This window comes from Mycteria americana, chromosome 12 (genome assembly GCF_035582795.1).
Source record: "Mycteria americana isolate JAX WOST 10 ecotype Jacksonville Zoo and Gardens chromosome 12, USCA_MyAme_1.0, whole genome shotgun sequence".
NCBI lineage: Eukaryota > Metazoa > Chordata > Aves > Ciconiiformes > Ciconiidae > Mycteria > Mycteria americana.
Window position 1 is genome coordinate 3,568,248 of NC_134376.1, and position 26,111 is coordinate 3,594,358.

The following is a 26,111-nucleotide window of genomic DNA, read 5'->3' on the forward strand; positions in this document are numbered from 1 at the left end:
CTACGTCACCAGGAGCCAGCCCGACATCCCGGATCGCCGCGGGGCCGCCCACCGCGCCCGCCCCGCCCCGCCGCGCACGCGCCCCGCCGCCGGCACCCGGCCCCGCCCCCTCGTACGCACGTACGGCGACGCGGCGGCCCCGCCCCGCCCGGCCGCCGCCACCTCCGCCCTCGCCTCGCGCCGTAACGGGTACCGGCAGCGCCGCGACGCCCCGCCCCGCCTCCCGGCTCGGCGCTGATTGGCCGGGGGGCGGGCGCGAGCGGCCCGAGCCGGCGGCTGATTGGGCGGCTGGCGGGCGGCGCGGGGGCCTAGCGGGCGCGGCGGCGGGGGGGGGGGAAGGTGGGGGTGAGGGGTCGGGGTGTCCGCCGAGGTGCCTGCGGGCGCGCGGCGGCGGGGCGCGACCGCCCCCTGGCGGGCGGGGGGAGCGGGACAGCGGCCGGGGGTCACCCGGGGGCGCCGGGCTCCGGGACAGCGGCAGCGGGCACCGCCCCCCCCCCCACCCCCCCCCCCGGGCTGCCGGCGGGGAGACGGGAGACGGGGAGGGAGGGAACCGAGGCACAGGGCTGGGGGAAGCTGGTGCGTGGGGACACGGGGAAACGGAGACACGGGGATGGGGAAACTGAGGCACGGCGGGCAGCAACACACACACACACACACCACCCCCCCCGCAGCAGCGAGCGCAGCACAAAACCGTCGAGGCCGAGTCGGGCCGGGCTCACGGGCGTGTATAGAACCCCGAGAACAACAGCCAGGCGGGAGCAGCGCGGAGGGGACGGCGGCCGCCGGCCAGGCTGGGGACACCCCGGGATCGATGTCCCCCCCCCCGGCGGGGCGGCGGGGCTCCACGGCGGGCTCAGAGCAGGGTGATCTCGCTGGGCGGCAGCGTCAGCCTCTTCTCCCGGGCGCCCAGCAGCCTCTCCATGTGCGCGGCCACCACACGGCACAGCTCCAGGCCCTGCCGAGGGGGACGCGTCGTCGGTGGCCCTGCCGCCACCGCAGAGTCCCCGTCCCCCGTCGTCGTCCCCCCCCCCGCCCCGGGCCTCCCCCGAGTGTCCCCTGCCTGCTCCAGCTGCAGCTGGGTGATGCCCTGGGCCAGGAGGTCGCCCAGCGTGATCTCCACGTAGGGGTAGCTGGAGCCGGCCGTCGGCCGCTGCGTCCGCGTCGACTGGATCTCCTTCAGCGAGAACTTGGCGATGGGCTCCTGGAGGGACAGGGGGGGTGGCCCGCGTGCCCTGGGGACCCCACCAAGGGGACCGAGGACCGGAGCAGGACAGAGGGTGCCAGCGAAGCAGGGTGGGCGCGGGCAAGCGGACCTGGGCTGCTGGGGCCAAACCCGGGGACCCTGCCCTCTTCGGAGAGGGACGTCACCCCCCAGCTGCCTTCGCATCTCACCGTGCTGCCCGGCTCTGTCCCTGCAGCAGGAGTAGGGGCACCGGGTGGTGCCCACGGGACCCCGTGTCCCCCCCGCAGCCCCCCCACCTACGTGGGTCTCCTTGCTGAGGAAGTTGAGGCCGTTCTGGTTGACGGCCAGGATGCAGGGCGAAACGATGGCGTTGTTGCTGCAGCTCTGGATGTAGAAGAAGGACGAGCCGAACATGGGGTAGGCGCTCAGCAGCCCTGCGGGGCGGAGGATGGAGTCTCAGTGCCCGCTGCCACCCCCTCCTGCCCGGGACCTGGGGTGGCTCGCACCCACGGTGGGGCTCTGCCAAGGGTCCCAGCCAGCCCCACGCCTGCCGGGAGCTGGGTTGGCTCCCAGAGCCTTGCACCGCTTCAGGCTCCAGACTGGGAGCAGGATTGGACCCGGGAGCAGCCAAGGGACCCCGCGGCAGCCTGCTGGGGAGGTGGGCGGCCGAGCGCGGGGCCTGGGAGCAGCCTGCCCCGTCCTGCCCTGCCACTGCGGTCCCGTCCCCCGTGTGTGCAGCACCCCAGGCTCCACGCGGGGCCAAGGTCTGCCTGCCCCAGGCTCCCCGCGGAGGAGCCACCCAGCAGCATGGCATCCCGGGCAGCATTTCATCTTCGTTAGCATCGCATCCCCGGCAGCGTTGCATCCTCATTAGCATTGTGTCCTCGTTAGCATCGCGTCCCCGGCGGCATCGCATCCTCATTAGCATTGGGTCCTCGTTAGCATCGCATCCCTGGCAGCATCATCTCCCCAGAAGCATCGCATCTTTGTTAGCATCACCTCCCCGTCCCCGTCCTGTGCCTGCTCACCCAGGAACTGTGCCCTGGCCTGGTGGGCGCTGAGCGCCTGGGCTTGCTGCACGTGCTGGGCCACCATGTGGAGCCAGGATTGGGCCTTCAGCAGGCGGAAGAGCTGCGGGGGGACGTAGTCCTGCACCTCCCGCCTGCAGGGAGCCAGACGTCAGGGCCAGCGCTGGCCACTGGGTCCCGCACCCCATGGGACGTGTGTGTCCCCCCTCGCCCCGGGCCGTACACGGTGGGGAGGTGGTGGCGGTCCTTGGCTCGGTGCTGGAGGGCGGCCAGCTTGGCCACGTGCGGGAAGTGCTGCTCTCCCGGCCTCGCGGGGGGCAAGATGGTGAACAGCCCCTTGAGGTAGTCGGGGAGCACCTGGGGGGGGGACAGAGTGCAGGGACATGGCTTGGGGACAGGGCACGCTCTGGGGGAGGACACAGGGGACGTGGCCCCGGGGGAGTCTGGCGGGGTGGCCCAACCTGGTTGTAGTGGACGGTGACGTAGAGCTCGTTGTCGAACTTGAGGGGCTGGCTCCAGACCACGCGGCGGCACCAGAAGGTGTAGCTGGCGTCCCGGCGCTCCGTCTCGGCAGCCACGTCCAGGACGTACTCCCGGCGGGTCAGCGGCCGCACGCTCTGCCCTGTGCCACCCCGGGAGCCTGAGCGTGGCCACCACGCGTGGCACCCACCGGCGGCACGGCCGTCCCGTCCCCACCAGCCCCTCACCTCTGTCGGTCACCACGAAGAGGATGTACTCATCAAAAGCTTCTGGGTGCTGCAGCCCCATCTCACAGCACAGCTCCTCGATCACGTCCAGAGCCACCTGGGCAGGGGGACAGGCAGCTGGGACGTTGCCACGTGCCCCCCGCCGCGCTCAGGGCCACCAACAGGTCCCGCATTGAGGCTCGTCCCACGCAGCTCCCAGGGAAGGGATCCCCCTTTCCCAGAGAACGAAGTCCCCTAGCCTGGGGACAGCCAAGGGGTGCAGCCCCCCCACATCCACACCTCAAGGTGCCCACAATCTGGGGGTCACCACGAGCCCAGGGTGCAGCAACCCTCCTGCCCGCTTTGACTCACCGAGCACGTCTTGATCTTGAGGTGCCTCTCAATGCCGCCGGGCAGGAGGAAGAGCTGGCGCTTGGCGCTGCGTCCAGCCTGCGTGGGGTGCAGGGGGGCCCTTTGCACAGCAAGACCCCAGAGGACACCCCAAATCTCCAACCTATCCCACGGGGACCATCCCGTGGGGATCATCCTGTATCTTGCCCATCCTGCCCGGGTAAGCCATCTTGCCCCCTGCCCCAAGGCACAGAGCTGCGTCCCTGCTGGGGACCCCAAAAGCTCAGGGCACCCCTAAAGCAGTGCCCCTGGAGAGCAGACCCCAAAAAGGACCGTGCTCCCCGTGCCAGCAAGGGGCCATCGGCCCAGCTCCAGGGCAGTGTCTGAGGGGAATCCCGAGCCCGTGGGGGGATCTGGAACCCCCGGGGGGGGACCTCAAGCTGGCATCAGCCCTGCCCCACGCCCCACGAGCACCCACGAGCACCCGGCCTCACCACCATGGCCCTGAGCTCCATGCTGCTGGGGAAGAGGCTGCGGCCGCCGAACTGCAGGGTTTTCCGCAGGTTTTGCTCGCAGGCTTTGGCGATGCCTGGCGGGGACGAGGACCGGGGTGAAGGACGGGGCTGAGCCATGATGTTGGCTCTGCTAAAGCACCTCTGGAGCTCCCGTGACACCCCCGGGGGTCCTTCCCCGCCACGCACCCAGCACCCTGGGGTGTGCACAGCCCCTACCCTGGAAAGGCAGCTCCGGGTGCCTGCTAGCATCCTGCAGGAAGGCCAGGAGGAAGGGCCTGAGCACCTCGGAGCACTTGTAGTAGGCAGCGAGGATGCAGAGGAGCCTCCAGCCCTTCTGGCAGCTGTCCCTGCCGGGAAGAGCCAGGGCTGAGCTCCCGGGGAGGCTGAGGGTGCCCGCGGCGGCTGCAACGGCACCCACCACCCCGGGGAGCAGCGCAGCCCGCTGCGAGGGTGGGGTCCCCGGGTTTCCCCCCACGTTGGGGCGGCTCAGCTCGGCCAGGGACACAAGTGTCCCCAATGCCAGCGTCTGCTGTCCCAGCCGGGGCAGACGGCACAGGTGCGGGGACTCACGGCTTGGAGCTAGTGTTGTTGGTGATCTGCTTGATGATCTGGCAGTACACCTCGTCCCGCAGGACCTCGTGCTCCGCGCACAGCTGGGGGACAGGCACGGCTCGCTCTGCGGCTGGGGACGTCCCCAGCTGCCACCCTCCTGCGTAAGCCACCCCCAGGACTCACCACCCCAGCGGGGCATTTACCTTGAGGATGGTGCAGATGGCGTCCAGCTCCGTCTGACCCCTCAAGGGGTGGTCACCCATGAACTTCATCACAGCTGGGGATGACAGAGCCACAGGGTGACACAGCTCACCCCGTCCCTTCCCCAGGGACACGGTTCCCTGGGTGTGGGCAGCATCCTGGGCACGTGGGGCAGTGGGACCAGAGGAGCTAAGCTCCCCCCCCGGGCCACCCCATCTGCCCACCCCAGTCCTGCCCTCACCCTCCTCCACGGATGGGGCTGGGGATGGCCGTGGGGCAGGGGGACGGGATGCTTGTGCCCCCCCCCACCTACCTTGGAAAGCCTCGGCGGCCAGTTTGCTGATGCCACCATCCACAAATTCGATGAGCGACTCCTGGATGGGGGTCTGGAGGGGAAGAGGGTCAGCTCCCAGGAGCGGCCAGAGGCATGGGATGGGGGTTGGGGTGGCATTCGGGGTGCTTCTGAGCACACCAGGACCTCAGGGGGACCCACGGGTGATGGCAGGGGCAGGGGCGCCCTGAGGCACCCAGCTTCCCCACACCTTGGTGAACATCAGCATCTCCAGCACATCGGGGACGTCCCTCTTGGCCTTCGTCCCGCAAGAGTCCCTGGGGAGGGACGAGGGAGCGGGTGGGCACGGGTGTTCCCGCTGTGGGGTGTCCCCGTCCCGCCACCTGGCACTCACGTGGTCCCGTGCCGCGCCGCGCGGAAGTACCGCCGGGCGAAGGCCAGCATGGGGCAGGTCCCCGCACCGGCCCCGAGCCGCTCGCCGCCATCTCCCTCCGGACCCTCTGCCAAGGCGGTGCTGGCAGGGGACGCCTGCGGAGCAGGGCGGTGGGTGCCGGGCACAGCTCGCGCCGTGCCGGCAACGACCGCGGGCCAGCACCCACCTCGGTTTTCCGGTCCAGCTCCTGGGCCACGGCGGTGGAGGCTACAGCCACGGCCACGGCCGCCGAAGCTGCCGCCTTGCCCTGCTTGTCCCTGGGCTCCTCTTTCCTCTCCGCCGGCAAATGGACGAAGTCAGGGGCCGCGACGGGCTGGACGTAATCGGCGGGGAAGAGCCCCGACCTGCCGTGGATGGCCCCGAACTTCCACCCTGTGCCGAGCAGATGGCGGGGATGGCCCCAGGCTGGCAGTCCCAGGGGTCACCCCCCAAAAAGCCTCTGCCCGCTCCCTCCTGCCCCCTGCACCCCGAGCCCTTCCCAGAGGTCTGGCCGTGGGTTTTGGCTGCAGTTTGGCATTGCTCGAGGTGAAGGCACAGACCAGAGGCCACGAAGCCCATCGCTTGCAGGGACGTGGGGCAGCACCTGGTGCCAGCCAGGATGGGAACGGCAGGGGAGCATCCCCCCGCATCAGGTTGGTGCCGAAAAGAGCCCAAACCATCCTGCTGCGGGGTGACAGAGGCGGGATCCTGCCCCATGCCCCAGCCCCAGGAGGGGACATGGCCCAGGGCAGCTGTACATGCACCGGGGACATGCACAGGGACAGCATGGCACCCACCAAAATCCTGAGTGCCCGTCTTCAGCTCCTCCAGGTACATCACCTTCTTGCGGACCACGCAGCCGTAGTAGTGGTCTGCGGGGACATCATGGGGACACAGGGAGTCAGAGGATGCGAGGCCAGGGCACGGCCACCTCCGACACGGGTGAAGCCGTCATCAGTGCTGCCACCCCTGTGTCCCCCATCGAGGGCGTTTCGGCATGGGGGGCTGTGGGGGGGGGGCCCTCACCTCTCTCAGGGTGCTCCAGCAGCTGCAGGTGGATGATGTCCCCTTTGTGGAAGCTGAGCTGGCCCCCGTCCTCCGGGCTGTAGTTCCGCACAGCCACCACGTACTGGGAGTCCTGGGCATAGCGGGGGGGGGCTGGCACAGCCCGTGCATGCACACCCACGCGCACCCACATCCCACTCAGCACAGGGGCTTCAAGCACCCACAGCCGCAGGACCACCCCAGGGTGGCCCCCTCCCCGCAATCCCCCCTCACCCCAGGCACGGTCCCATTTGCAGGGTGCCCTCCGCTGCCCACCCTGGCCCCCCAAACGTGGGCACACAGGGAGGGTCCGTCCCCCAGGACATACCCCCAGCTGCCCCCCCCCCCGACCCCGGGGCACCCCCCCACCTTCCTGAGCTCTGTGATGAAGTGGTCAACCATGGCCTTGACCTGGGGGGCTTTGGGGGAGAAGAGGATGAGCTTCTCGCTGCGCAGGTTGAACTCCAGCATGTTCCTGGACGGGGTGGTCACGAACAGCACGTCGGCATAGCTGGGGCAGGGCGAGGGGAGGCTGAAACACCCGGCACCCCCAGCACCCATCCCGCCGCGACCGCCCGGGCTCCTCGCCTCTACCTGTACGCCCGCAGCACCCGCAGCTGCTCCCCGGGGACGTTGGTGCCCTTCACCAGCCGCAGCAGCTTGATGCCGGCGTGGGACACGGCCAGGATCTGCACGCCCGTCCCCACGCTGCCCTGCGGGCCAGGGCGCTGCCTCAGCCGGGGGCACGGGGCTGCGGTGCCCCCCACGCCGACCTGCCCCGCGGCCGGACCCTCACCGTGGCAGGGAAGAGGCGCGAGAAATACACCTCGCAGCCGTCCCGGGCCGCGGCGATGATCTCCCTCTTGACGCTCTCGGTGGCCACAGGGCTGAAGGAGTCCAGCTTGTTTTCCGCTGCGGGGAGAAAGACCCCCTGGTGAGCGTCCCCCCTCCCCGGGGAGGACCCGGACACAAGGTTCAAGGTGAGAGCAGGGATGCTCATCCCCTTCCCCAGACCGGCAGGACCGTGATGGCGAGACAGATTCTCCCCCCCCGGGGCAACCTCTAAGGAGGCAAGGCTGGCTGAGACCTGACACAACTCGTGACTTTGTGGAGCACGAAATCACAGGGGGCTCGTTGCATTCGGAGGCAAAACTACCCTGGCTTTAAGCAGAGCCGATTGTGGCTTGGAGATGCTCAGGAGATGAGGATGGGCACCGGCATGGCTGGGTGTGAGACCCCCAGGATTGGGCCCCCCAGGTGTGAGCCCCCCGACCTGGGAGCAGCGGGACGTGGGGGCGCGGGCGAGGATTACCAAAGAGGGATTTCAAGCGGAGCCGCTCCTCCTGGCTGATCCGGATGCAGGTGTCGGAGAGCGTATCGTTGAAGATCTGGGGAAGGGGGCGAGGAGCACCGGGGCTGCGCGGGGGGAGCGGTGTGCTCCCCAGCCCCTCTGCCCTGCCTGGCCCCCACCCCGGCTTGGGGCAGCCGATGGGGACACCCCCTGCTCCTCCACGGCAGCTCGGCAGGGGAAGACAGGACGGCCAGGGTGGGACGAGTAAACCGTCACCCCGGTGAGGGGATACCCCAGCTCCCAGGGGAACCCCGGGGGGGGGGGATTTGGGGCCAGCTCGGTGCCTCACCTGCCGGAAGATGAGGTCAAGCAGCAGAGGGTTGTTGATGCTGTCCTTGGGGTAGAAAACCTGCCAGGAGGGAGACCAGCACGGCATCGATGGCGTTGCCCGCCCTGCAGGGCCTCGGGGTCAGCGAAAAGCCCCCTTTATCCCCGCAGGGCTTTGGCACCAGCCTGTCCCCTTTCCCCCCGCCCCGGCACCTCTTTGCGGACGTATATTTTCCAGGGCACGTTGTGGTAGGTGTAGAAGTCCTCGCTGCAGCTCCGGTGCAGCTGGGTCTGGACCTGCTGCGCCTCGGACGGGAGCTCCCGTGAGACGGAGACTGCGAAGGGACGGAAAGCCCTGCACATCCCTGGGGGGGGGACACCGTCACCAGCCCCTCTCCGCCCGGGGAAACTGAGGCACGGGGGCCAGCTGTGGGGCAGGGAGGGTTTAGCCGAACATAGCGGGTATCCCATGAGGATGCTGCAGAGCCGGACCCGTGCCCAGCCGCATCAGGCATCACCCGGTGCCGCCGGGGAGGACGAGGTGCCCCACTCCGCCCTGGCCCCCCCAGTGCCACGGCTCTGCCCCGCGATACCTGGGGGCTGGCTGGCCGCCGGACGCCCCGTCGGTGCTCGCAGCTGATACCTGCTGCTGGTGACCGGCTTCACCGTGGCCACCGTCTCCTTGGGCCCCTGCGAGGCAGAGAGAGGGCTGCGGTCAGGGCCGGTGGCTCCCCCAGCCCGGCATGGGGGACCCGGGGTGGCCGCATCCCTACCGCAGCCTCTGGCGCCCGAGCTGCCGAGAGCTGCTCCTTCAGGATCTGCATGGCTTCCTCGTGGGGGTCCAGCTTCTTCCCAAAGAGCTTGCTGCAGAGACAGCACCCCACATTGTCCGCACCCTGGCATCACCTGCACCCCCAGCATCACCTGCATCCCAGCATCGCCTGCACCCCAGCATCGCCTGTGCCCCAGCATCGCCTGCACCCCGGCATCACCTGTACCCCGGCATCGCCTGTACCCCAGCATTGCCTGCACCCCAGCATCGCCTGTACCCCAGCATCGCCTGCACCCCAGCATCACCTGCACGCCCAGCATCGCCTGTACCCCAGCATTGCCTGCACCCCGGCATCACCTGTACCCCGGCATCACCTGCACCCCCAGCATCACCTGTACCCCGGCATTGCCTGTACCCCAGCATTGCCTGCACCCCGGCATCACCTGTACCCCAGCATCACCTGTACCCCAGCATCACCTGCACCCCGGCATCACCTGCATCCCAGCATCGCCTGCAGCCCGGCATCGCCTGCACCCCGGCATCACCTGCACCCCCAGCATCGCCTGCACCCCCAGCATCGCCTGTACCCCAGCATTGCCTGCACCCTGGCATCACCTGCACCCCCAGCATCGCCTGCACCCCGGCATCACCTGCACCCCCAGCATCGCCTGTACCCTGGCATCAGGGCCGGCACACACACCCAGAGGCAGGAGAAGCCCACGGCTCGGCCAGGGGCCAGGGTGGCTACCTGGGGGGCTGGGAGCCGCGTGGGGCCGGCTGGCACTGCCGGATGATGTTGCGGATGTCGTGCGTGGGCCGTGGGAAGTGCTCTGAGTTGAGCCGGGAATGCTGCACCAACTCGCCCGGCCACCGCTGGCCCATGGATGCTGTGGGACCAAGCATGTGGCTCGGGGCGGGGGGGGGGGGCAGGCATCGCCTTCACACCTGGGGCCCGGCTCGGTGCCACGAGCCCCCATTGCCACCCCGCTGCGCTGGGACCCCTTACCGGCTTTCTGCAAGTAGGGCCGGGGCTGGGGGGCACGGGCTGGCGTCCCCTCCGCTGCTCTGCCCTGCAAGGGACACCGAGCCGTGGGGATCTGGCACCCCCCAGCTGCCCCCATCCCCGGGGAGCCGCCCGGGAGAGCTGCCCCACAGCGGAGGCCAGGCAGGGCTCAACCCCTCCCGGCCCACCCGGCCCTGCCCCACTGACCAGGGGCCCCACTGACCTGGTTGGCATCTGCCCAGCGCTGCGGGGACGGGGCTGGCTCCGCACCTGCGACGGCGAAGGAAGAGAGCTCAGCCGGGGCGTCCTGCAGCCCCGTACGGGGGCTGTGGGGTCCTGGGCGCAGGGATGTCCCCCGCGCCAGGGACCGGGGATCAGGTGGGGAAACTGAGTCAGGGAGCTGGGTCGGACGCAGGAGTGCTCGGGGCGCTCACCCCTCGGCTGACGCGTCTCCGCAGGCACGGGGGGTCCGCTCCGCTCAGCATCACCGCCACCGTCCCCCCCTCCCGCGCCACCTCCTCCCTTCATCCTCTGCGAGACGGTGGCCGGCTTCTCCAGCTCCTGGGGGGCAGGTGTCAGGGGATGGAGGCCAAGCCACCTGCACCCCCAAAATTCTGGACTCCCTCTGCCTCGGGCGGGGGGACACTCCTCTCACCCCATTGCCGTAGGAGAGCACGGGGTCGAAGAGGCTGTCCAGGTACCGGTCCAGACCCTTCTGGCTGCGCGGCTCCCCAAAGTCCCCGTCTGCTGGGGGATGAGGAGGGATGAGCCGGCCGCAGCGGGGCTTCACCGGCACGGCAGGGTTCACCGGCACGGCAGGGCTCGCCGGCACGGCCCCGCCAGCAGCCCCGGCGGCTGGGGGGATGATGCCCTACCGTGGGGGGGGTACGCCTCTGTGGACGGCAGCGTGGGGGCTTTCACGGCCGGGGGAGGAGGCACTTCATCCAAATCCAAGCCGTGTCCCAGCACCCTGCAGAGAGGGAGGGTGCGCTTGTCCCACACCTGCTGGGTGCCAGACCCCCACCCGGGACCCCAACCCACGCCTCTGCCAGCGCCCATCCGGCCCAGCACCGGCATTTCCCCACCAGCTCCGTGACGGGGGGCCCATCCCTGCCCAGGTACCTACGCCTGGCTGCCCCCGCCGCGGCTCTCGGCCCCCTCCCATGCGACAAGGAAGCAGGACTTCTGCTTGGGAAAGCCCCGGAGCAGCTCGAGGTCGGAGACGAGGTCCAGGACATAGTCGTGGCCGGCCAGCTCGGCCCACTGGGCACCCGCTTTCATGGCTACGGACCAGCCACGCCAGCCCTCCGCCAGCCCCCTGCCAACAGTGGGACGCTGGGGACGAGCGTGGGGCTGCCAGCAGTGCCCCGGCTCCGTGGGGACACCCTGCCCACAAGCTGGGCATCCCGGCTCCCAGATCCTGGGGTCACCCAAAATGGCCCCGGGGTGATGCTGTGCCCCGTGCTCGCCCCGCTGGGTGGGTGGGTGCCAAGCTGGTGGGTACCTGTGCTTCAGGACATCCCCTGCCAGGTCCTCGCCCGTGCTCCAGGAGTGGACGGGGCAGGAGAACAGGTCGCCTGGGGAGGGACGGGCGGTGAGCGGGTCCCGCCGGTCCCCTCCTGCCCGTGATGGTGACAGGGTGGCCAAGCCGGGACCGACCCTCCCCGCCACCGTGCCCCCGGCCCTGGGCTGCCCCGCACCATTGAAGCAGTGGAGGTCGAGTGCCATGCTGGCTTGCTGCCGGTTCGCCGTCCACTCCAGCAGCGAGGGCGGGTAGGCACGGGCGGCCGCGGTGCCCAGCTGCGACCGCGCCATGGCGTGCATCAGCTTGCGCTGGCACACCGGCTTGTAGCCAGCAAAGGCATAGTCAGAGACGAACCTGCGGGGAAGGGAGGATGCTGCAGGAGGGACCTGGGCAGCATCCCCAGGCACGTGCGCCCGGCTGGCCCAGGGGACCACAGAGGGACTAAGAGCATCCCTGGAGGGATTTGGGCAGCGTCCTGGGCACGTGTGCCAGGCTGGCCAGAGGGATCCTGGAGGGACCTGAGCATAATCCCTGGGTACGTGCGCCAGGCTGGCCCCAGGGACCATGAAGGGACCTCAGAGCATCCCCAGAGGGACCTGGGCGGTATCCCTGGGCACGTGTGCCGGGCTGGCCCAAAGGATCCCGGTGGCACCTGGGCAGCGTCCCAGGCACATGTGCCAGCCTGGCCTGGAGAGCCCCAGCAGTGTCCCCGGCCACGCGTGCCAGGCTGTCCCCAAGGGTCCCAGCCAGCCCCGGTCCCCGTCCCCGTCCCCAGCCCCGGCTCACTTGAGCAGGTACTTGTCGAAGGCGGCGGAGGGGGGGAAGGCGCTGAGGCAGGCGGCCAGCAGCAGCCAGCCCCGCTCCTCGTTGTTGACGTTGGTGTTACGCCAGACCTGGTTGGCGGCTTGTGCCAGGAGCTCGTCCCGCAGCCCCGGCGCCGACAGCCCCTTCTGTACGATGTAGTTGCCAAAGAGAGTCTCCTGCGGGCCGCCCAGCCCCGGGTCCCCCATGAACCGCAGGATCTGCCGCGGGGACAGCGAGGTCCTCCCTCCGGCCCCGGGCAGGGAGCGGGCAGGGGACCGCGGTGCCGGATCCCGTGCCGTCGCACCTACCAGCTGGAAGAGGCTGAGCGCCTCATGGCACAGCTCCTCGTCCAGCCGCGTGAGGGGGGCTGCCAGCGGGGCCGTCAGCATCCCGAACGCCGGCTCCTGCAGTGACACCCACACCCGTGGCTACCCGGGTCCCGGCGACAGCCTCGGGACCGACGGCGGAGCGTGGCGTTAACGCTGGATGGGGACTACGGGGCTGCGAAGGGGCTGGGGCGCAGGATGGGGCCAGCAGTCTCCTGGCAGCGGGACAGGGACGGGCTCGGGCTGTGCTGGCAGCACCAGAGATGCCGGCACCTTGATGAGGCTGAGAGCAGAATCCGGCCCTGGTGCTGTCGTTCAGGATGCCGGGGACTGGGAAACACATGGCAAAAACAGGGAGCAAGGAGGAGGAAAGGGGCAAAGCGACTGGGGATGGGGACGGGGTCCCGGGAGCAAAGCGACCTGGTCTCCCGCCCCAGCGTTTCCAGATCCGCCCCGCGTCGGGCGTCCAGGAGGGCTCGGCCGGTCTCTCTCCGATAACCTCAGCAGGGTCCCCCCGGCCTCTGGAGACGACAGGAACCCACGGGGAGGGAGGGAGGCCGCCGCCGGCCGCCCACAGCACCGCAGCCGCCCCGGATCCGGCCCCTCTTGCACCCCGCGGCATCCCCGGGGCCGAAGCCGGGGCAGAGCCCGGTGGGATGGTGCGGGGAGCTGCCGGGCAGAGCCGCTGTGGGGACCCTGAACCTAACTGCTCAGCCATGACCCGGGCGCCGAGGACTCCCCAAGATCTGGCTGCCCTGTCGGGGCATGCTCCCCGCCGCCGGGCCGCGGTGCCCACCTTACCTGGAAGTGGCCCCGCACGTACTTGGCCATGGGGTAGTCGTTGATGTCGAGCGGGAGGGTGAGCTGGGAGTCGGGCCGCAGCGCCGGCGGTGGCACCAGGACCACGCAGCCAGCGTTCACCTCCTGGGCGGCTACGGCACAGCGGGCAGCTACAGCACGGCCACGGGGACGGGGACGTGGGGCTGGGAGCGGTGCCAGCGGCGGGGCAGGACCCACTCACCTGCGGCAGCCTCCAGCAGCCCCATCAGCTCGGCCGGGATCTCCAGGTGGGTGACGTCCACCACCTCCCTCCTTGTCAGCTCCTGCCGGTGCAGCACAGGGATGCACCCACTCGCCGTGCCGCTCCCTGCCCCAGCACCCACGGGTGCCTCGGCCGGCAGCATAGGGACGGGCGAGCACGTGGCAGGGACGAGGGCACAGGTTGCACGTGCATCTCAGATGCGCGCTCCCCCCCAGTGCCGCCCGCCCGCACCCCGTTACCTGCTTCATCCTCTCCCTCTCCTCCTCCACCCGCCGGCGGGCGTCCTCCTTCCTCTGCAGGCAGAGCAGCCGCGCTGAGCCCCCGCCGAGAAGGAGGGAGGGAGACCCGAGGGCAGCAGGACCCCCCTGGGGTGCCATTGTCCCCCCGGCATTGCCAGGCTTTCACCCCAAAGAGGCACTGCCGTGCCCCATGGGGCATGGAGGAGGTGGTGGTGATGGGGTCTGGGGGGGACTCAGGGTCTGGGGGTGCTGCTGTGCCGTCTCCAGACCCACCACCGAGCACGTAGCAGGGTGGGAGCGGGTGCCGGGACCCCCTTGGGATGTGCCAGCCCCCGCCTCACCTTGAGGTACCGCCGGCGGTTCACGTAGATGTGCACCAGCGACCTGAACTTGATGAGCGTGTGCCGCATGCGCCGGTACCGCTGCCTGCGGGAGGGCACCCGTCACCCTCTGCCACCCACCAGTGCCCACCCGCCACCACCCCGGCACCCCCACCTGGCCAGGTAGCCCCGCGCCCGGCTCTGCAGGAGGACGATCTTTCGGCGGAGGGATCGGAAGCGCCTCTTGATGAAGAAGGTGCGAGCGTAGCGCTGGAGCGTGAGCGCGGCCAGGTGATGGGCACGGGCTCGCTTGCTCTCCAGCGCCTGGTACAGCTGCTCCTTCAGGAAGAGCTGGGAGGGGGAGCGATGCCGTGAGCCCCCTGCCTCGGCCATCCTCCCCCAGGGCACCACCGGAGCCAGGCCCCCTGCCCGGGACGGTACCTTGCTGACGCCGACGTAGTACATGCTGGGGCTGACGGGACAGAGGTTCCTCAGCATCTCCACGCAGTTGGCCCCGTTGGGAATGACGTTGGACCACATATCGACGAGGCAGCGGTACCTGGGCGAGCCCATGACACCGTCACCGTCACCGCGCAGGACCCCACCGGGACACCGGCATGGACCCTCCCCGCGGTGATGAGCACCATGCCTGGGAAAGCAGCTTCTCCCGGTGCTGTGCACCAAAGCGGGGGGGTCCCCCACTGTGGGGGACCCCCGGGCCAAACGCTGCCCCCCAAAACACCCACAAGCTTTGTGGTCTCCCCTCGCCAGGACGGTGGTACCCAACCCGCAGCCCCCAGGCACCTGTCGATGAAGACGAGGAAGGGGATGCGGATGGGGAAGCCCTCCTTGCGGATGCGGATGGTCTCCAGGATCCCCGAGTACCGCAGCTGGCTGCTGACCACGTCGGCCTCGAAGAGCCCCGGCTCCTGGGGAGGAGATGGGGAGAAGCCTCGGCGGCCGCGCGGGCAGGCCCCTGCCCACCGTACGCCTGCCACGCTCCCCGTGCCGGCGAGGAAGGGGAGATCCCGCAGGCAGCACGGGCAGTGCCGCGGGCAGGAAAGCCCCGGGCAGGCTCTCACCTTCTTGTTGTTGGGTTTGAGGCAGCGCACGAAGAAGGGGTTGCACCTGCGTTGCAGAGACCCCATCGGCCATGGGGGACAGGGGACAAAGCCAGCCTGGCCACCCCAGGCTCAGGTCCAGCTGCCCACCCTGCCTGCGCTGCCCACCCTGCCTGCCCTGACCTCTCCATCTTCTCCACCAGGTCCAGGAGCGACTGCTGGAACCGGGCGGCCACGGTGGGGGCCTTGTACCGCCGTGTCCTGGTGCTGCTCCTCCTGACCAGGCTCCTCTGCCGGGCCATCACCTGGGCATGGCCGAAGAAGAGGTTGGCCACCACCTTCGGGAGATGGGACTGGTTAGGGAGGAGGAAGGTGGCCAGGATGGCGCAGCTCTCCCAGCTCCTCTTCCCAGCCCGGCCGCTGACTTTTTGCCCAGCCCTGAGCAAGGTGCATCCCCTATTTGTGGCTGGGTTGCCCGGATGGGGATGGGGATGGGGATGGGGATGGGGAAGCACAAGAGCAGCCCGCATGCCCGTTTGTGCCAACGCTGGAGGGGTCAAAGCCCAGAGGACCCCGTGGGAAGAGGGCACAGGGTGGAGCTGGAAGCATCCTCTGCTCCTGGTCCCCCTGGGCTTCACCGGCCATGGGGGCACACGCTTGGGGACACGAAAAATGGTGTGTATGGAAGGGGGCTATCTGTGCCTGGCGTCCCCCCAGCACAGGCAAGGCCCTACCTTGGTCCTGCTGCTGATGAACAGGTCCAGCACATCCTGCCGGACCTGGTCGTAGTTTTTATCCAAAAACTTGTGAACCTGGCAAAGAGCAAAACCTCACGGTGAGGAGTATGGTGGCATGGTGGGAGGAGGCGAGGAGCTCCAGGCCAGGACATCGTGGGTGGGGGGCAGCTCCCGGTCCCCGTCCGGACCCCCTGGGCTGCCCCTCACCCCCTGGTGCAGGATCAACCCCATAAACCTCCTCTTTAACCCTCCTTAAAACCACAGGCTGGGCATCCCACCACCGCACACCTGGTAGGTCACCTTCCCTGCATAGTGCTTGATGGTGAACTCGGGCAGCGGCATCTTCGGCTTGGTGTACAGTGGGTTTGTCCCGTGGTGGTAGTGACACTTCTGGAGGAACGTGTGGTCGGTGGCCTGGGGACGCGTGCAGGGGTGAGACACGGCTTGGGTGGTTCGGCAGCCCCAGGGACGCAGGCACCAGGACAGGGATGCCTGGACGACCGGCCAGACCCCATTCTCAGCTCTGCCACCGAGCAGCCATGTGCTCATGGGCATCTGCTGCTCTGTGCCTCAGTTTCCCCACCGGTAGAGAGGGCACAACCACTTTCTCTCTTTTATAGGGCAGCTGGGAGGGGTTTTTCAGTAATTCCTGCAAAAGCCACTCCTCTGGGGGAAGTCGCTCCAGTGGCACCGACCCGGGACCTCCTGGGGCTTATCCAGCCTGGAGAAACCCAAGGGGTCTCCCAGATCATCCAGGACGGCCCAGGAGCAGAGCGGCCCCGGGCCACGGTGACACCCTGGGCACGGCGACTGCCTGGCGCCGCCATCCTCGCTGCCTCGGCGCCGGGCAGCCCCTCACCTGCGGGAAGCAGCTCTGGTCATCGAGGATCCGGAGGATGCCGTAGGGCTTCTGGGAGATGAGGTCGATGCAGGGCTGGTTGTCACTGAAGGGGATCTCCTTCCACTCGATCTGCTCCCGGAGATACTCCTCCTGCGGGGCCGGCACTCGCTCAGCCCCGTGCCCCCGGCCCCGCGGTGATGCTCAGCACGGGGGCAGAGCCCAGCACCGCTCGCCGACCCACCTGCTCCTCCTGGAAGACAATCTTGTTGAAGAAGAACTGCAGGTACTCGTTGGCGTAGTTGATGCACAGTTGCTCGAAGCTATTGAAGTTGAGGTCCTGCGAGAAGAAGGGGCCACGGTGCCTGAGACCCCGCAGCCCCGGGGCTGGCAGCTGGGGGGATGGAACCGGGACGGATCCTGCTTACCTCGAAGCCGTAGATGTCCAGTATGGCAATAGAGAGGGCCTCCTGCCGCGGGTACACCAGCTTGTTGATGCGGTCCGTGAGCCAGCCGAAAAGCAGGGAGTAGAGGGTCTTGGCAATGGCGTCCCTGGGGAGGGGGCAGACGGGCAGAGCGCCGGAGCTCCGGCACGGCACGGCACGGCACGGCACGGCACGGCACGGCACGGCACACCGTGGCCAGCACCCATCCCAGCCCCACGTCGTGCATGGGGCAGCCCTTGGGGCTGCGGTTTTAATCACCGGAAAGCCTAATCTGCACTGGGGGACCTGACCGTCCCCTTTCCCAGCCCAGCATCTCACCTCCCGCCCCGTCCCCGGGGGCCAGGCACCCCCCGCACCCCCGTGCAGCGCAGCCTTCCCTCTACCTGGCATCCACGGCACTTTCGACGGTCAGGGGGGTAAAAATCTTCTCCCGCAGAGTTTCCTGGTTGGGGCACGCAAAACCAATGGCGTGGTGGAGTTTTAGCAACACCAGCCATGGTCCCCGGCCACCAGAGACCCCCCCCCGCTCCCTGCCTGTGCCCCCCCCCCCTCCCCACTCACCGTCACCTTGAAGGTGATGGCTTTCTGCAGGCCCTCGGGGGACACCTGCAGCAGCTCAGCCACCGTCCGGATCTCCGTGGCACTCACCACCGTGGCGACCTCCTGGTAGTCGGTCTGCGGGACGCGGTGAGGCGGTGGGATGCGGTGATCCCTCCTCTGCCCCATCCCGAATTGAACCCGAGGAGCAGAGCTTGGCTCTGCTTCGGGTACCTCATATTTCTCGAAGTAGACGTTGCCCAGGTGGAGGACGGAGGAGAGGATGCGGAAGATGCTGTTCTGCTCCTCCACGCTGAAGCCCAGCACCTCCACGGTGTTCAGCAGCCGACGGAAATCCTCCGCGTCGTCCTTGCCGGGGATCTCGCAGTTCCCACCCTGGCACGGCCCCCTCGGTGCCGTCAGTGCGTCCCGGGGGGGGGGGCAGCACCCAGGGGTGCGGGGGGAGACACCCTGCCCTGAGCACCCTCCCCATCCCGCACCCCGAATCCAGGAGAACTCAGGAACCCCGGGCTCGGCCAGCCCCTGGAAAAGCGGGCAGCATGGGGGGGTCGGGCGGGGGGCACGCTACCTGGTTCAGGTAGTAGTAGGTCTCGGCGCCCTGCAGACAGTACCGCTGCCGCTGCTGGGCAGGCAGCCCTGCCAGCATCTCGTAGAAGATGTGGTAGTTGCGCTCGCTCTTGGCCTGGGGAGCAGAGGACCGAGCTGGGGTGGGGGCAGCAAGGGAGGCAGCGGGGGGGGGGCAGAGCCTGGGACCCCCTCGCCACCCACCTGGAAGACCACGCGGGACTTCTCCAGCAGGTACTGCGAGGTTATGGCACCGCAGATCAAGCCACTGTGGGGGTGAGAGCGGGCAACCGGCTGGCAACCTCGGCGCGGCGGGGGCTGTGCCCCCACCCCCCCACCCCCGGTGCCCACCCCTGCCCCGATGCTCCCCCAGCACACGGGGGGGTCAGCACCAGACCCCGAGTGCCCCCCGCCGTGGGTGGGTGGGCAGGGAGAGGTGCCCACACCGGGCTCCTGAGTGAGGGCTGGAGCTGCTGCACCCCGGGGTGGAATCGGGCACCCCCGCGTTGGGACCAGTGGGGCTGAGCGAGGCTGGGAGGGGCCGTGGGGACAGGGACGGGGACCGGGAGCGCTCAGGGTGCCAACCCAGGGTACAGCATCCCTACCCCGGGGACAGCAAACGCTGCCCGTCTCCAGGCGACATCGCCTTTCCCCCGCGAAGGTTTGTCCCCAAAAGCGTCCCCGTGTGCGTCCCACCCCAGAGCCAAGGGGCAGGGGCGGCCCAGCAGCGGGGCCGGGGGCCGGGTTGGGCACCCCGGGGCGGGGGGGACACAGACGGGGTGGGGGCCGGCCGCGCGCGGGCGTCGCTCAGCATTACTTACTCCTCCAGAAAGATTTCCACAAATTTCCCAAACCTGCTGGAATTGTCGTTCCTCACGGTTTTGGCGTTGCCGAAGGATTCCAGCAAGGGGGTCGCCTCCAGGATCTGCCGTGGCGATGGGGAGAGCCGCAGGGTCAGCCCGGCCACCCTGACACGCCACGGCCATGGGCTGTCCTCCCGTGGGACCCCCCCCTTGTCACCCCGCCACCCGTGCCACCCCCCCTGCCACCTCCTGCCCCGTGCAGACACCCACGGGTGCCAAAATTTGCAGCGTGCGCCGCAGCCGGGCTGCATGAGGATGCAGGAGAGCACGAGGACCCCGTGCACGTGCCTGTGCCGAGCTCCGGCTTTCCCTCCCCACCGTCCCCCCCCGCAGCTGGGGTGACGTGGCAGAGATGCCACCGCGATGCTCAGCCCACGTGTCCCCCCCCGGTACCTCTATCTGCCGTGGTCCGGTTGGGAGCGTGGGGACAAGGAGAGAGCGGTGGAGCCGTGAGCCGGGGGTGGAGGAGAGCGCGGGGAGGTGGGACAAGGGGATGGGGGTGTCCCCGGGGCAGCACCCTACCTGCGGGGCAGTGCTGCGTTTCTGGCTGACGGCTGCCAGGTAGCGCAGGATGAGCTTGGTGGCTTCGGTCTTCCCCGAGCCGCTCTCCCCACTGAAACGCAGAGAGGGGGCACGGCCGGGGCCGTCACCAGCCCAGCAGAGGGCCAGGGGGTGCACCCATCCCAAAAGCACCCAGCACCCCATCCCACTCATCGGTCCCGGGTCCGGGCCAGGCTGGCGGCAGCATCCTGGCAACCGGTAATTAGGGCGGCGCTGATTAGGGGCCATCCCGGGGAGTCGTGCCGGGGGACAGCCATGTCCCACCTGATGACGATACACTGGTTGTGTTTGGCATCCATCACTTTGGAGTAGGCGACGTTCGCGATGGCAAAGAGGTGCCTGGGGGGGGGTGTGTGGAAACAGAGGTGGGGGGTGCGGTGCAGCATCGCCCCAGCACCGGGACCCCCGCTGCACCCCAAGCATCCCCAACGCCCCGGCACCGGGACCCCCGCTGCACCCCAAGCATCCCCAACGCCCCGGCACCGGGACCCCCGCTGCGCCCCGAGCGTCCCCAATGCCCCGGCACCGGGACCCCCGCTGCACCCCAAGCATCCCCAACGCCCCGGCACCGGGACCCCCGCTGCGCCCCGAGCGTCCCCACACGTGGACGCAGCCGCTCCAGCACCCTGCGACCGAGGGTCCTCGGGGGCCTGGGACCACCCGGGGGCTGCTGTAGGACCCAGGGGTGGGTGACGGCGGGTAGGGGTGCCCCTGTCCCCGCAGGGTGTTCGAGGACACCCCGGTACTCACGGCGGGTTCTCGCCCAGCGCTCTGCCTTCGTACTGCAGCACCTGCTCTGTGCCGTAGATGCTGTAGAGCCGGTACGGGTTCACCGACACCAGGATGCTGCCGATGTAGGTCTGCGGGAGAGCGAGGTTTGGGGCTGCGAGCGCTCGGAGAGCGATGACCCCCCCCAAGACCCCACACCCGGTGTCTCCGGGGGATGCCGTGAGCCCCTAAACTTACGTAGATGAGCTGGCGCTCGAACCGTGTCCGGATGTTGCTCAGCACCGCGGCTTCCTGGAGGTCCCTGGCACGGAGCAGAGGTTGCGTTAGGGGGTGGCAGCGGGACAGGAGGTGTCTGCTGTCCCCGAGCGCATCCCCAGCATCCTCAGCCCCCCGGGAGGCTGGAGCGGACCCCGTGTTGAGATGGGGTGGGGAGCAGCAGGGGCCATGGGGTGCACGGGGGGGGGGGTTGCAGCCCCGTTGGCCCCCGCAGCGCTGGGTCACAGCGGGTGGCGAAGGGGATGGGGACGCTCACTCCAGCTGGGTCATGTCCTCCAGCCCGTCCTCCTCCTGCGGCTCCTGGTACCGCACGATGGGCAGGCTGCACAGCGACTGCATCTGCACGGAGAAACCCAGAGACTCCATCACGGCAGGGCCGTGCTGGCCCCCTCCGGCATCCCACCCGGTCACCCTCACTGTCCCAAAACCACCGTCTGTGACCCCAAACCAGGGAGCCCGCAGCCAGCGATGGCAGGGACCCCAAGCAAGCACCTCATGGCCCTGAAACGGGTCCCCCGGCAAGAGTGTCGCATGTCGGGGGAGAGCAGCAGCGCTGGAAATGGGGACACGGGGCCACCGAGGCGTCCCTGGGGACCGTCCCAGGAAAGGCTGTTCCTCGTGAGCCCCGGTCCCGCTCACCGTGGGCAGGCAGAAACAGACGGAGGCGGTTGTGCCACCCCCACCGCAACACCCCGCGGTTCAACCAACGCCCACGGGGGCTGCAAGGGGTGGGCGACGGAGACCCCCGGGCAGGGTGGCACCTCCAGGGGAGATGACGGAAGGGGGCTGAGCCGTGGGGCTGGGGGCTGCTCCCCGCTGCCGTGCCCCGTGGCCGCGCGCGGAGGTGACGCGAGGCGGGTGGCACGCAGGAGCCCGCGCTGGCGGCCAGCCAGGCGGCGAGCAGGAAAGCGGACACCCACCGGGTCAGCGTGCCACCTGCGCCCGTCCCAGCCGGAGATCGGGTCTCAGCATTTCCATATGCGAGAGTCGAGTGTCCCCGAGGGGGCCGTGCACAGGGGGGACACGCAACGGGCGACGACCGCCCCCCTCCAGCCCGCTCCCCGTGGCAGCACCCCTGCCAGCACCCAGCGCGCCCACAGCCACTTACCCCCACCCTGGGCGCTGCAAACCCCCCGGCACTAGCGGCTTCGTGTCCCGGTGAGCCGGCAGCCACCTCAACACGCCACCCCGTCCCAGGTCCCTCCGGCTGCCGGCTCGCCCCCCGGCTCCGTCCCACCACTGGCACCCACGGTGGGCTCCCCGCCGGCGTTACCTTGCTGCGCCAGGGCTGCTTGGTGCCCAGGTACGCATCCGCCCAGGGGTGCCTGTCCCGCCAGCCACCCGCCGGCGAGCGCTGGCTCAGGTATCGGGCGATGTCGGCTCCTCGCTGGCTCGCCCGCCGCCGGCTGCGCTGGGCGGGCTGCCGGGGGGACCCCTGCTCGGCCGTCCAAGCGTCGGGCATCTCCCGCACCCGCACGACGTGCTGCGTGGACCAGTGCTGCTTGTACATGCGGGACGCCCGCCGGAAGGAGCCCAACCTCTGCACCTGCGGCGTCACCACTGCGTAGCGCCCCGTGCCCTCCTCCCCGGCCGCCCCATCGCCCTCGACAGCCTCCGCCAGCCCCGGGGCACGGGCACCGTGGCGGGGGGCGGCTGGCGAGCCGGGGGCTCGGCCACGGGGCGCCGGGAAAGCGGCACGAGGCTGCGGTGAGGGGCTCCGGTCACCGCGCGTAGAGGAGGGGAGGACGGGGCGCCCGGCGTCGGCCCAGCCCCGCTGCCCCACCGGTGGGCTTGGGGATTTGCGGGTGCTCCCATCCCGCCGGGATGGGTGCCGGGGCAAGGAGGGCGAGCGGGAGGAGGGACGGCGAGCAGGCGGTGGGGACGGAGGGGTTTCGGCGGGGGCCATGCTCCCCACAAGCAGCGATGCCAGGGACTGACCCACCGAGCGCCCCGGGGAGCGGCTGCGGCCCCCTGCTTCGGCCGGAGACCGCCTCGCCGGGGGGGAGCCGGGGGCCATCCCGGCAAGGGGCTGCCCGATGCGCTGGATGAAGGTTTTGGGGGTGCCGGGAGCAGGGGTGGGGGGGGGGGTCACCCCGGCGAGACCCCGCGCGGCACCCTGCCAGGGGGGCAGCCCCTCGTCCCAGGAGGGGCCAGGGGGGCCAAGGCGGCAGCTGCCAGGGCGGGGGGTCGGTGCCAGGAAGGGGGTCCTCTGCAGCGGCTTCACAGCCTTGGTGGGGGGCTCGGGAAGCCGGGGCCAGGCTTGGGGGAGCGGCAGCCCAGGGGGGCTGCTCCGCCGCGACGGCCGTGGGGACGGGGGTCTCCCCGACCCCGCCACGGGCACCCCCAAACGCCTCCCCACCGGCCCTGGAGAGCGGGGGGCAGCTGGCGGCGGAGCGGGGGGCTCGGGGCCGAACCGCCGGAGGCTGGCCCTGAGGGAGGGGGATCGCTGCGGCCCCTCGCCCCGCACACCGCCGGGGTGCTGCCGGGACGGTGGCGGCGATGGGGAGCGCCTGGGGTTGGTGAAGGGGTTACGGAGTGACAGCCGCCACGCAGCCCCCGGCGCTCGGGGAGGGGGCTGCCCCACGGGCCCCGCCAGCAGGGAAGGGTCCCTGGCCAGAGATGCTCGTGGCGGGGGGTCCTGGCTCCCCGAGCCGGCGCGCTCCATCCCTGCCAGCCGGCGGCCAGGGCGTCTGTAGGAGGGCTGGGGGGGACGGGGGTCCCGAAATCCCCCCGCACCCCGAGGCGGGCGGGCGGGGGGCTGCGAGAGGGAGCGCTGGAGGAACTGTCCCAGGGGGCTCCCGCACGCCCGCGCTGCCGAAACCCGGTGCCCCGGGGACGCCACAGGGCCGGGGGCTGCCGGCGGTGGCGGCTCGTACTCGTCATAGTCATCCTCGTCCTCGTCGAGGGTGGTGGGCAGGTGGGGGGACGGCGGGAGGGGGACGTCCAGGTGGTCCCTGCCAAAAAGCTTGACCTGGGGCCGGGGGAAGAGCCTGAATTTCCTATGGAGGGAGAGCTTGGAGGAGAGCGTCTCCCGCATGCCCCGGAGCGAGGAGGCGCTGAGGATGGAGAAGGGATACTCCCCATCCTCCTCCTCTTCTTCCTCCCACTCCTCAGGCTCCTCGGCCTCGGCGATCTCCTCCAGGGCCAGGGCGTAGGGGTTGCAGGAGGACTGGGCGTGCGGTGCCCACCCCGCCTCGCTGTACTGGATGCGATGCTCAGGGTACTCGCCCCCAGGGTACCCCCTGCCGAGGGGCTCCCCAAAGTCCTCGTAGGGGTCCCCCCCGTAGCCGAAGGGCCCTGCCGCCTCCTCGCCGTACTCTGGGTCGCTTCCATAAGGGTCGTAGAGAGTGAGGGGGGACTCGCCGCCGAGCGGTCCCTCATCCTCGAGCTCCGCGTAGCCGTAGGGGTGCCCCGGTGAGTCACCCTCCTCCCAAAACCCCCGGTAGAAGCCGTACTCCTCCTCTGCCTCGTAGCCGGGGTAGTCAGCGTAGGGGGTCAGCACCGCCTCCTCAAAGCCATACCCTGCCGGGTAGGCTGGAGTTTGGATGTAGCCTTCCTCCTCCTCGGCGTAGCCACGCCAGGGGCCATAGGCTCTATCCTCCTCGGCGTAGCCATGCTGGGGGCCGTAGGCTCCATCCTCCTCCTTGGTGTAGCCACGCTGGGGGCCGTAGGCTCCATCTTCCTTCTTAGCATAGCCACGGTGGGAGCCGTAGGCTCCATCCTCCTCCTTGGTGTAGCCACGGTGGGAGCCAAAGGCTCCATCCTCCTCCTTGGCATAGCCACGCCGGCGGCTGTAGGCTCCATCCTCCTCCTTGGCGTAGCCACGGCGGGAGCCGAAGGCTCCATCCTCCCCCTTGGCATAGCCACGCCGGCGGCTGTAGGCTCCATCCTCCTCCTTGGCATAGCCACGGCGGGAGCCGAAGGCTCCATCCTCCCCCTTGGCATAGCCACGCCGGCGGCTGTAGGCTCCATCCTCCTCCTCGGCCCACCCGTAGCGCGGCACTGATGGCTCTGCAGGCGCACGCTGGGAGCGCCGCCGGGACAGACGCCGCACCGTGCTGCCGCCCCTCTCCTGGCTGTGCCGCACAGCGCCGGGGGCCAACAGCCCGCTGCCGCCGGGGATCCGCTTCATGTTGGCCCGGTGCCTGAGGATCTCGTCTTCCGCGGGGAACGGCAGCTTCCTGGCACCGATACGGGACAGCCAGGCCGCATCGGCCACCCGGCCGCCCCCTGCCAGCCGCCCGCGCCGGGAGAGCACCTTCCTGGCCAGCCAGCCCGTGGCGGCGGCTGCCTTGCTCAGCACCTGCGCCCGCGGTTTGAATTTCCTTTCCGGGCGCTGGCGGAAGAGGGACGCGCCGTCCTCGGCCGCCTGCCCGCCCCGCCGCAGCAGCAGGAAGGATGGCTTCGCCGGCGGGGCACCACCAGCCGCCTCCTTCCTCTTCTTGCCCACGCGCTTGAAGCGAACCATCAGGTTGGAGGTGGACTTGAGCACCGCCTTGTTCTTCTTCTTCTTTCTCCTCTTGGTGCTGTGCTTCTGCAGCCCCCAGAAGAAGCGGGACGTGTTCTTGAACTGCCCCTTCTTGGGCCGACGCAACCCCAGTTTCTTGAAGCCCAGGAAGAGTTTCGAGGTGCTGCGGAAGCTCCGCTTCACCCGGGCCTTCGGCGCCGCCGCCTCCTCCTCCTCGGCCAGGCAGGGCTCCGCGGATGCTTTTGGCTGGCCCTTGGCCTCCGCGCCCTTGGCCCCTTTCTTCTTCTTGGCATTGTCGGCCGCCAGCCCCATCACCAGCTTGGAGGTGCCCTTCAGGTTCTTCTTGACCCGTGCGGCATCGCTCTCGCCCTCCTCCTCCTCTGGCTCCAGCTGCACCTTCTTCCCCCGGCCCGGCTTCTTCATCACCACCCCCTTGAGCACCCCCTTCTTCTCCTTCCCCTTCCCCTTCCCCTTCTTGGGCTCCTCCACAGCCGCCTCCTCCTCGTCCTTCTCCTCCACCACCGCCTCCATCTCCTCGCTCTCCTCTGCCTTCAGCAGCTCTGCATCCGAGGTCTCCTCCGACTCGCTGGGCGCCTCCTTCTTGCCCTTCTTGCCATCTTTCCCTTTCCCTTTGCCCCCCTTCCCCTTGGCCTCCGCATCCTTTTTGGGCTCCCCCTTCTTGCCGACCATCCCGGCGGCGGCGGGCGCTCATGCTCCAGCCCCGGCAGGACCCTGGGAGACGATGCCCCACAGCGGCACGAGGCGGCTCCCGGCACACCGTCCGGCTCCCAACCCCGCAGCCTGCCCCGGGAGGGTATTTACCTGCACCCGGTTTCGGCGAGGCACGTGCCCGTGCGTGGCTCCCTCGGCCGCCGGTGGCCCCGCGCTTGGCATGGCGCTGGGGCGGCGGGACAGCAGCCTCGGCGCAGCCCGGCGGGAGCTGCCTCCTGCCTCCCGCGGCACCCCGCGAGTCGGGCAGCGCGGTGCCGGCGGCAGGGCTCCGGCTGTAACCCAACCGCCGGGGCTCGCGGCAGCATGAATAATGTAAGGGACGCGCCGCTCCAGCCCGGAGACTTTTCCGAAGCGGCAGGAAAGGG

At 69.8% G+C, this 26,111-nt stretch overlaps 1 protein-coding gene across 1 annotated transcript; it reads right to left on the reverse strand.

The window, feature by feature from the left end:
* Positions 1-853: 853 nt before the first annotated feature.
* On the reverse strand, positions 854-25,704 carry MYO15A (myosin XVA). Its single transcript, XM_075515645.1, has 64 exons — positions 24,414-25,704; positions 21,820-24,218; positions 20,803-20,885; positions 20,508-20,571; positions 20,292-20,401; positions 19,806-19,880; positions 19,503-19,593; positions 18,939-19,042; positions 18,322-18,385; positions 18,122-18,235; positions 17,767-17,928; positions 17,557-17,670; positions 17,379-17,437; positions 16,978-17,101; positions 16,794-16,889; positions 16,571-16,702; positions 16,000-16,125; positions 15,709-15,786; positions 15,158-15,312; positions 14,996-15,041; positions 14,718-14,842; positions 14,355-14,472; positions 14,089-14,264; positions 13,935-14,019; positions 13,594-13,647; positions 13,334-13,415; positions 13,114-13,244; positions 12,295-12,390; positions 11,969-12,204; positions 11,358-11,536; positions 11,162-11,234; positions 10,784-10,975; positions 10,533-10,627; positions 10,313-10,404; positions 10,092-10,218; positions 9,861-9,927; positions 9,661-9,719; positions 9,403-9,541; positions 8,656-8,746; positions 8,476-8,572; positions 8,096-8,217; positions 7,905-7,964; positions 7,577-7,652; positions 7,061-7,176; positions 6,859-6,977; positions 6,634-6,775; positions 6,247-6,358; positions 6,018-6,092; positions 5,408-5,613; positions 5,203-5,336; positions 5,059-5,125; positions 4,830-4,902; positions 4,519-4,592; positions 4,334-4,416; positions 3,980-4,110; positions 3,743-3,837; positions 3,270-3,347; positions 2,919-3,015; positions 2,673-2,833; positions 2,435-2,568; positions 2,212-2,345; positions 1,484-1,617; positions 1,061-1,201; positions 854-955 (listed from the first exon to the last, which is right to left on the reverse strand). Exons 1-64 carry the CDS (start codon positions 25,702-25,704, stop codon positions 854-856), a joined length of 10,467 nt encoding a protein of 3,488 aa, XP_075371760.1.
* Between the last annotated feature and the right edge of the window lie 407 nt (positions 25,705-26,111).

What these genes read in the sequence shown, in the direction of transcription:
- MYO15A (XM_075515645.1), bottom strand. Translation starts at nt 25,704, where the DNA reads ATGGTCGGCAAGAAGGGGGAGCCCAAAAAGGATGCGGAGGCCAAGGGG. An exon ending in TCGAGCGCCAGCTCATCTAC is followed by an intron (nt 20,402 to 20,507) that starts GTAAGTTTAGGG and finishes GCTCTCCCGCAG; the next exon opens with ACCTACATCGGCAGCATCCT. An exon ending in CTGGTGGAGAAGATGGAGAG is followed by an intron (nt 15,042 to 15,157) that starts GTCAGGGCAGGC and finishes TCTGCAACGCAG; the next exon opens with GTGCAACCCCTTCTTCGTGC.